The sequence below is a fragment of the Trachymyrmex septentrionalis genome, unplaced genomic scaffold (genome assembly GCF_001594115.1).
Source record: "Trachymyrmex septentrionalis isolate Tsep2-gDNA-1 unplaced genomic scaffold, Tsep1.0 scaffold123, whole genome shotgun sequence".
NCBI lineage: Eukaryota > Metazoa > Arthropoda > Insecta > Hymenoptera > Formicidae > Trachymyrmex > Trachymyrmex septentrionalis.
In genome coordinates this window covers 331,470-342,332 of record NW_017304363.1, presented here as the reverse complement: position 1 = coordinate 342,332, position 10,863 = coordinate 331,470, and the positions used below count along the sequence as shown (strand labels likewise).

Here is a 10,863-nt window from a genome sequence, read left to right as displayed (position 1 = left end):
GGGGGGGGGGGGGGGGTTCGTTAACATGATCGACGGCTTAACGAGCGACAATTATTTCCTGGGAACGAGTTCACGAATACCGCGCAGCGGCAAAATTCGAAAAGCCCGGGGGCACGTCGACCGAGAATCGTTTTGATTCCCCGGATGGCGGCAAAGCTCTCGTCGGCTGTTGCTGTAGGTCAGAGTTCAGCCGATTAACCCCGCGGCGTGATTATACGCCGATTCGATATCGATGTCATTGGCGTTGATTATCCGCCAAACGAAAACTTGATATACTCGCTTGAGATATCTCGCTCTCGTTTCCTCGCAATCGCTCCTGCACTCCACTCTCCGTCATTCTTTCCTCTCTATCCACCTTGAGATCCACTCTCCCGCCACTCTTCACCAATCTTTCTATCAGTCTTCCTTTTCTCAAACAGTGCGGAATCGTTCCGCTCTTGCCGACGAATCACCGAGAATACCATTTCCTCCGCGTCGTTGACAGGTGCCCGACAGATCCCGAGATATCTATTTTCCATATCCAGGATTTTTCTTCTCGCTCGTCCGCTCGTCACCTTCGCCCTCCTGCACATACACGTTATTTCTTCGTGTTAGGCTTTTCTTTTTCTTCCCTCAATCTTCGAAAAGAGAAAGCATCAAAATAAATACACTTCTCATTGGCACATTTTGTTACATCTCAATTCCAATAGCACGAGCAATTCGAGCCGCTCTGTCGCTTTAATCAAGAGACGTCCTTAAACTATCTAATGAAGCGATAGGCTATTTTTAGGAATAGAGAATTCGATTCCATGGCATGCGTAAAGAGATGGCTGCGTTATTGCGATCGTTACGATCAATACGGATCGGTAGAGACAGAAGGTTCGAAGCGATTGCGGAGAAAGAGAGCGCTGATATAGAACGAATTTGGCGAATTTCCATATAAATTTGCTAGGCTCCGCGAGCGGATCACGTACACCGAACGAACGAGTGTACAGATGTGCCACGTGTGTGCCGCGAGATAAATATATCTCGCGAGATAAATTCTTGCTTTTTGTTTCTCCATATAACGCTCTACGACATAGGCATAGACGCGCGAGGAATGGCGAATTCCTCGTGGCGACATACAAAGGGACAAGACTCTATATGTATTACACAAATGTTGTTCTTTTATTTATTGTTTCAGCACTCAATGTTATATTTCTTTCATCACTATGAGCTGCCAGTGATTCTGCAACAGGCGCAGCTTCAGCAATTGCTATTTCGTAATCATATTCAGCCTCAGGCACAGCCAGCGACGCCCAGCACGGCCCCAACTACCCCGGGTCCAGGATCGCCGTCGCCGTCGTCGTCGTCGTCGTCACCGTCAGCGGCACCTTCACCTTCGTCAAGTCCGAATCCATCGACACCTACGACGGAACAGACGCAGCAAAACTATATCACCGAGCTTTCTCAGCTCGATTTAGAATCTAGCAATGCAGAGGCACAACATACGAATGCGGATACCACGCAACAAACGTCCGTGACAACGACGGCTGATCGTCGAGATGATTCTGTTCGAGGTACGTCGTGATTTTAATATATTTACCTGTCACGGCGTCATTTTTCGTCGAACCACCGGCTAAGAAATAATGCTAACAAATGTGATAAAAAAAATTGGATTTAAATTTAATTCAGATAAATGTTCCAATGACCGGACATGTATCTATGTCCGGACACTTGTATAAAATTTATCATTATTAATCTCAAATGTTCTTTTCAATATAATATTATAATTTAATTTTATAATGTGATTTTTAAATATAGCTAAATTATAATAAAATGTAAATTGTAATAAAAAGAGCATTTAGATTAATAATAAGAAATTTTGTGTAAGTGTCGTGCAGGTGTTTTGTTTATCTTAGTTGCAATTTTTTAATTTAGTAGTTGTAAATTTATATTTCTAGAAGTTGTTTTCCTTTTACATATATATATATATTTTTTTATTTGAAGAGAAATTGTGAATGGATTAAGTAAAATTTTATTTCCTAGCGTTTTATATATATAAAAGAATTAAACGTATCATTGGATATTGTATATTTAATCGAATTTCGATACCTAACGCACTGTTTCTGTAAATTTGTGTAGAGGAGCAAATTAAAGTGGTACATTTGATTATTTGGGTGCGTGTGCGTGTGTACATACCTATTTCAACTTTTATACTATAGTAGGAAAAAACTGTTCTCTCTATAACGCTTGCACTTGCGAGCGAGTTTAATTTTATGAAGCATATTAAGATTTATACGTTATTAGGAATGACGAGAAAAGCTGCATAATGGTCAAATGAAACAGGCCGATAGAAAAAGTGATTCTTGGAGATTTAATCTGATATCAGAGAAATATGTTTGAATAATTTTTGAGAGATCATGTAACCTATTGTAATCGTCAATAATTCCGTGATTACGCATTCCGCATGCCGGTTCGCGAAACGCGTGCGTTTCATCGGTTTAGAGTTTTGAGTGAGCACTTTGTAGATCCTGTGTCACTGACACTCGTCGCTTTGGAGCGCCTACATAGTTTGGCACGCGATACCGCGCTATCGTGTTTCAATTCGACGATCCAACTAGCACTGATTATTTTTCTGGGCTTTTAATTTCACCTCTCGTTTCACGTTCGTGGCTCGGATAATCGATAATCGTTTTAACACGCGCACGAGCGTGATGTTGGGAACCAGTTTATTTACAATACTGCGGTTTGACTTACAGTTGCGCGCTGCATCAAGTTTATACTATATTTAACTTTTATTGTGGATATTTATTATCTAATTTCTATCATATATTTGATATAAGTATGATATTTCTTCGTGGGTTTTGGTATATAATAAAGAATCAATCTTGCGTTAAATCACAGTGTCGGAGGACACGACAGTGTTCGCTACATCGACTTCTGTTGCAAAGACGGAAGCGGTTCCCTCAGCGTCCAGAGCTACGAGTTCGTTCACCGATACTTCGTCCTCCGAAGGCTTCGAGGTCATTGAGTCTGCTGAGGTGGCGAAGGAAGCGTCTGTCGAAAACAAAAAAGAACATTAGACTTTGACCAACCTTATGCCAACTGCGCGGCAGTTAGAGCACGGAGTGTATCGTTTCCATATGACTGCTTCCGCTCGATTTCTTTTCATAGGAAATCGGCGCAATTATTTTGTCACAGAACTTAACTATAAAGCAATATAGTCTCTCTATATATATGAGAATGCATATGTTAACATGTGTTCGATGTTTCGATGTTTCATTTCAATAGAATGAGGATGAAGTTAGAAACCGATTCTTTGAAAATGTCATAAGTATCACGCTTCGAGATCAGACTCAATGGACGAAGAGGCAAAGATTTATACAGTGATCTTATGGAAATAAATTTTCAATGATAATAATAATAGGTGATTATTACAGGATTCGAGTTTCATGCAGTTACACGTTTCAATGTTAGATTTGTTACAAGTCAAGCAAGTTAGAAGTTATATAATAGCAAAGTTAACTTTTACGAATGTAATTTCAAAATGATAAGATATGTGAGACCATGTTTTTAATTTATCGCACGTTTGAATTATTTCTGAATTAATTTCTCTTTATAATATAATTTTTTGATGCAATATTCTCTAAGAGTGTCTTATATTTAATATGATACAAGAGATTTCTTACTTGTTGAAAGATACGTCAGACACAAATGGAAAATAATATATATTGTAATAAATATATTATCTTCCATTTAAAACGTATCTTCGCGAATAGACTCTTGTTAACTTATTATCCTTCATAAATATAATATTTCTTTTATTGTATGAAGTGAATAATTTTGGTATCTTTTTTCTGCACATATATTTCTGTTTAATTATTCTATGTATTTATTCTATGTATATATTCTCACATATTCACTCGACAATTGACAAATTTGTATTCTTCAAAGATAATACAGTTAAAATAAGATAACTATTACTTTTATACTTTTATTTCTCATCAATTATATTAAAGATTACAAGATTACTCGAAGATTACACAAAATTATAATTCCAAAATTGATATTTTTACAGTGAAATTAATTGGGATGCCTGAAATTTTCGCTAAATAATTTTTTGCATAAATTCTTACAGCGAAATAGTTAAACATTGAACCGTTGTTTGCACTATCTCTGAACTCTTCGTCTTTTGAAAATGTTAGAGAAGCACCACTGTCGGCGAAACCACCAAGATTGCAGTTTCTAAGCGCAACAATCAGGATGTCTCTAAATATTCTTTTATTTCTTTTTTCGTTCATTCCACACATATACTATGATCTACCGGAATAGAAAGGAGATTGCAAGTAGCATGTATATTTACGAGTAAATTTTTCTATCGAACAAAGGGTTGTTAGAGAGGATGAGACTATTTCTTCAGTTTATATTATGATAAATGTATTAATTATACACACACACACATCAATAATGTTCGATCACCGATATAACTAAATAAATTTATAGATGAAGATTATTACGCGATCGATTGCAGCGTTTTCTCTGTTTTATCTCAATATTTTTTGATGCTCGATTATATTTGCTCGATTAAACTATGGCTTAAGAGATAATGGAATAAACACATAGTAGAGTTTTGATTAAGATGAATATTTCGAAATGACTGAATACTCGTGTAATGATGTAGAAAAAACTATTCGGCTAAAAATTTCCTTGATATAAATTCATCCGTAGATAATCTCGCGCTCAATAGCAAGTCATTCGAACGACAACGTTATATATGAGCATATAGCGAGAGTTACTAAATATTGATAATATATTTTTCATATATCTCTATTTTTCTTTATCCACTATATATTTTATAGCGTGTTTGGGTTTGGATCTTTTTCGAATATTGTGCCCATTTCACAGACATTTCTAACTCACACTATTTTATAATTAACCAATTATTAATTTTACGTTTTTTTAATTACTTTAAGTTGCAATTGTCACTTGCTGGAATGATAAAACGTTGCGAACTATTATAACGATAAAGAAAATGGGAAGAGAAAAAAATACATAAATCGGAAAAAAAAACAATTTTTGACAGAATCGCCGATGTCGTATTCTCCACCTTGATGCGTTGTTACTTAAGATTAATAATAATCGTTATAGTGTAAGTTTACACTATTAACTATATAATTTGTCCGTTCCGGAGATTTGTATGACGTTTAGTGATATATATTGTGTATAATATCATTGGCAAGCGAAGTGGTATGTTTTCTATTATGTGGACTGTGACATGTATGGAATATTGAAACAATTCATACAAAAAGAAAAAAAAACAAGACAAACTAGCACACACATTGGAGATCGATGTTAGTAACAAATGATGCGTATATATTTATCGCGTACCGTTGATGTAATTTATCGATCTTGGCATATATTACCAAATGATATTTCTGAGCTAAGCGATATTTTGACGAACAATAATGAAAAGAAGAAAAAACAATTGCGCAGAATTGTACAAATGTGCTCAGTTAAGACAGATACAAGGAAATTTGAAGAGAAGATTATTTAAGAATACTATCGACTGTAAAACCCCCAATTGCCTTTTATTGTTTCCCAAGTTACAATTTGTAGACGAGCGCTTCTGTAAAATATTTTTTTCCACTACTTATATATCGTATATATATATATATATATTTTTTTTTTTTCGTTGTATATATTATAAAATAATATTGTTACTATGATCCCTATTGTGCTACTATAACTGCTGTTAATATTAGATTAACTAAATAAAAATTAAAAATAAATGCAGAGATCTTATTCTATGTTTTGTCTTGATTTATTATCGATTCGACGTTTAACTTACCTCATCCCTATGCTATCGCGTCGCTTCGAACAGCACGGCAAATTCGAGATTTAAAAGCGATTCTTGCGAAATTGAAATTGATTGTTCAACTTGGAACGTAAGGCGGAGGATGCGCGGTGGATTGGGAGAACTGCGTTGGATTCCGTCCAAGTCGTGTGGATGGGATTGGCGGGGGAGGACGGGACAAACCGAAATAGACAAATAGACACTGGTATCCCTTTGAGGGAATCAAACAGGTGGCGTGGAATACGAAGATAACACGATAGAATGGAAAAAGAGAGAGAGAGAGAGAGAGAGAGAGAGAGAGAGAGAGAGAGAGAGAGAGAAGATGGAGCGGAAGACGAACTGCGTGGGCGAAGGGTAGAGGTGATTCGTGGAAATGCCCAAAGAGACACGACGCTCGTACAAATGTAGCGATTTATTTTCATTAAGACATAATTAGGAGTGAGTCGCATCGCGATCCGATTCCTCACTCAAGCCCTCCTTCGTTCTGTTGTATCGCTGTTCCGCGTTGTATGGTACACGTATGGAGACAACATCACGACACATCGCATTGGTGTCATTTCAGCTTAGTATTTCAAAGATGTACAATACAATCCTGTATCGCGCGTATAGCATTTTCTTTAGGAATTATCATTACTATGTCTTCTTTGTCATGGAATTTATTGTTATATCGTTGTGATCATCTCTTTCCTAATGGAAATTAATTAGAAATATAAATCTAATATTATCATCTCATATGAAGTAGTTAAACCATAATTAATTATATACATTTTTCTTTATCACAAAGAGAGCTTCGTGTAAGCGCGCAACTGATCGTACGTATCCCATGTATGTAATAGCGATTCTTCAGCGATCGGAATTGGAAAGGGTTAGAATGAATAATCCGGCGAAAGGATGAGATGTGAAGGAGAAGCGAGAGGATACGGTACGTTGTGTATCGGCTGCAGGGCCACTTCCGTGTATCCCGGAAACTCGTGCAGAGACTCCGCTCACAGTTGCAGAACGACAGCGGGAAGAGAAGCAGGAGGAGAATGGAAACAGAAAGCCCACAGGGGCTAAATTTGCATCCGGCAAAGCAACCTCGGACTACTTTATTTGATTGGCTGCCCGCAGGGCTGCCTTCTGTCCCTACATGGACGAACCTACACGGATTAGGATCGCTTCGTGTTTCTCTTTTCCTCTCTCCGTCGCGTCGGCGTCTTATTTTTTCGTTTCTTCCGTTCCATTCTCTTTTGTCATCTTGTTTCTTCGGGACTGTCCTTCTCCCCTTTCCCTCTTCTTCTCATCTTCTCACCCCCTCTCATCCTTGTGGCCACCTCGCTCGCCACTAGATAGATTTTCCGGAATCATATCGGTGATGGCCGCGAGAGACACTTCCACGGACCATGTAAGAGCAGCTTAGGGCGTTTTTTTTGCATTCTGAATTGGAAGACCGTGAAGAAAAAAACAGACGGTATTAATCTTTCTGATTTCTTGTAAGATAAAGTGCTGATGAATTCACGAAATTCACGAAATAAAAAATATTGCATCGTTTGTGCTTTCATATTTTTCATTGCAATTTCCCTCTGCTCTGATTTTATATCTTGAATGTACTCGTATAATTTAATATATATTTGATTGAAAGATAGATATTCGCAATACGAAAAAAATATATGAAAGATATTCTTAATTAATCGACGAACATTTACAAACATGATATTTGACTCGGAAGTCGTCGGATATTTTTTAGAATAAATAAATTAAGTTTGAATAGGGAATAAAGAACAAAAATTTGTTCTCGGCAACATCTTATATTGGAGATTTTCCTGCATAATGTAAATTCGGTGGTAAATTATCGAAATATTTGATAATGAGCCAATTATATGTAATATTACAAACATAAAGATATATCTATTTCGTCACTTTATTGCTTGATCGGATGTAAAACGCAAAGGCGGGGGGTGAGATGATGATAACGACAACGGTTGAACCATCAATCGATTTTCATCCCTGTCCACCGACGATGCTCAACGTCGAAATAATCATCCGCTTTAATAAAAACGGCTTATCCGCGAAACAATGGACTGTCGCTCGCAGGACAGCCAAGCACGTGGTGTCGTGGTGCGCGTCGCGGCTTGTCTTTCGTGGGAGTACTATGTCCGCTCGCTCGTTCGACTATTCCTAAGAGTTAAGCCGTTTTAGCTTTACTTCGCTACACACTAAAACAAGGTATCTTAATACGAAGCCACTTCAAGTTACCACGGCGTACCTGAAATTAAATCTCCTTCTTGTCGCAATTAAAACTTGATTCTGGAAACGCGTTATTATCTAAGCTGTAATGAAAAAAACTTACGGCACGCGCAGGCGTTATATAAAAATATCAGGCAATCCACGAGGCAATTTATTCATTTTATAGGATATTGCAAATTTCGTTAAATTAGATCAAATCCGTTTTTACTCGATTTAATAAGAAAAATAAAGACACTTAGTGATAAAGGCATTTTTTTAATTTAAAAGTAGATTTTTAAAAAGTGATGACAGTTACTACAATTTTGTATTTTCCATTTAATTTTTTCATACATTTCTATGTTTCACGTTTTGAATTTTGCTAAAAAATAATACCGACAAAAAAATATATAACAGAGTTAGGATTTATATTAAATATTCTAAAAGGCAAAATAAAATGCGAAAGATAAATTTATGTCGTGAGAACGATTTAAAAATGAGATTTTTAGAATTGAGAATATACATAAAAACGAATATAAAGTTATAGTAAATATAGACATTGAATTCATTATGGAAACAAATTGCTAAATCTTATCGTTAATCGATCTTATTATTAATTGATCTCTTTTCGAACATTATATGTTTTGAGGCATCATATTGTTTGCTCTTCACGTTTCGGCGCGACACGTAAGCGTATGTACGAGATATTTACGATTATATTACCTTTGAATGCATTGAATGTAGAGCAGAAAAGGAGGAGGGAAGAAAGAGGGAAAGAAAGGGAGAGAGAGGGAGAGAGGGAGAGAGAGAGAGAGAGAGAAAGTAGATGATATTCACATAATGATATTCATGCAGAATGCGATTATTTTTCTAAAATACGCAATAATAATATATTTGATTGAATAAAATGCAGGTGAAATTTTTTCAATCTCATAATAAAAATGGCAAAGAAATGACAGAGTGCTACAATAAGACACTTGATATAACTTGATATTCTCTCTTTCTAATTATAGATTTAAATTTGTCATGATATTTTAAATAGCTTAAGTTGGGACAAATGACATTTAGTCATGTTCAATTCTTTATGCTTATGAGTTTGTATCTTCATTTCATTTAAAAACGCAAAAAAGTATTTTTATTCTGTGTCTCTTTTTCACTGGATGGCGCTCGAAATGTTGGCTGCGCAGTTTCGAGAGGCATTAGGTACGCGTTTTCCAGACTTTAAGCCGAGCATCGCCGGAGGAGATCTCATTAATTAGCTAATGGCTTTGCCAGTCTTCTCAGGCACATATACGTTGCGTATGGTACGAGTATCAGTATTCTTCTATATGTCACTAAATGATAGCGAATTCGCTCGTTAGTAATGCGACATGATTATTTTTTATAAATGTGACAAATAAACTAGCGATTTTTGTTATATATTAGATTTCTTTCCTCTTACAATTATTTTTATTACATACAAAGCTAAAAGCGACGAATGGTTCACATAAAAATAGAGATGACGATTATATGATGCAATTTCAAGTAATCTACGCTGCCTACGCTCATGTCAAGGAATCTGTCCTTGATTTCCACAGAGGTAACCAACTTTGTATCTTCTAATTCTACTTGATCGAAATTAATTCATTCCCAATCTAATCAAATTGCCTGAATCGTCTAATTTTATATACAATTCGTTTTCATCGAACCCCGTATTGATACTTTTCACTTTGGCTTTATTCGAACATGCCTGAATGCTAGTAATACCCAATTATCCTGAATATTTATTTAGACAACAAATTGGCAAATATGTAAACCATTAAGACGTATGCTTCGTATGCTTTATTCTTCTGTATTCAATGAAACGTAATATTTTTATTATTTTTGAGTATATACCATGAAATTTGTTAGGCACTGCATTCTATTGTGTTGCTTTCAAGGATCACAATAATAATGGATGCGTCTTTAATACATTAACGGGCGTCTGTGCAGCATTATGAGTGGAAAACGCGTGTAAAGTACAAAATGAAATGGCATAAAATAGCATGTTAAAATAAAATACATCGTTCTTCAGAGTTATTAATTGTTTTGCAGTTTGGCACTAGTGTTATATTATATTATTATCGATTTGCAATAACGTTAGTGTAGCAATAAAACGCCTGGTTTCAATGTGTTTTAATATTCTAATGCGATTATAACTATAATAGATTTGCATTTACAATTTGTCCTTACTATCTTAAATATTTCAAATAATCTAATGATCTAAAAAATAAACTTACAACTTGTATTTATTACTTAATGTGTCTTTGTTATTTAAGATTATGATTAATAAAAGGAGGTTATACAATTATTTTGTTACTAAATTAATATATACTGATGTTTATTAAAAACGATGAAAGAGAAAAAGGTAAAGATTCATGCTGTTGATAGATGCATTGTTAAAAATGCAGTATTTTTATAAGTTCTATAACTAACATAGAGTATAACATTGTTCCTCAAGAGCGCGAGGGAGCAGCTGCATGATATTGTAAGCTGCATGTATTGTTTATAATTACAACTTGTATCAAATGATCGTTTAAAACGCCAAACGCTTGTGACAAGACGAGTTCTGATCTCTACTTGTAATTAACTTGGCGGTATCAAACCAATTGATCTTCTATAGTAGAGAGAAAGATTTGTCTTACAAGAGTATTGACTTTGATAATAATCGATCGTCACCGTCTATCGCTCATTCGAGCTCTTTTTTCTGTCACTTCAGAAATTTCCTTCGATAACAAGTTGAGCTTGGAACAATAGCTCGTCCGTGCTATGTCGAATTATTATAAATTTTGATTTTTGTAAATAATTACAGCTGTCATTCAAATGCG

General features: G+C 35.6%; 1 protein-coding gene across 3 annotated transcripts in view; it reads left to right on the top strand.

Moving 5' to 3' along the window:
* The window catches only part of LOC108755489 (membralin), an 85,662-nt gene that overhangs the window by 56,410 nt on the left and 18,389 nt on the right, over window positions 1–10,863 (top strand). For 2 of the 3 annotated variants that reach the window (XM_018498530.1, XM_018498535.1), the window contains exon 11: window positions 1,163–1,538. In XM_018498530.1, the coding sequence (XP_018354032.1) occupies window positions 1,163–1,538 (376 nt within the window). Of the gene's footprint in view, window positions 1–1,162; window positions 1,539–2,865; window positions 3,522–10,863 lie in introns of those variants that run through there. The other variant, XM_018498523.1, reaches the window with a different exon arrangement.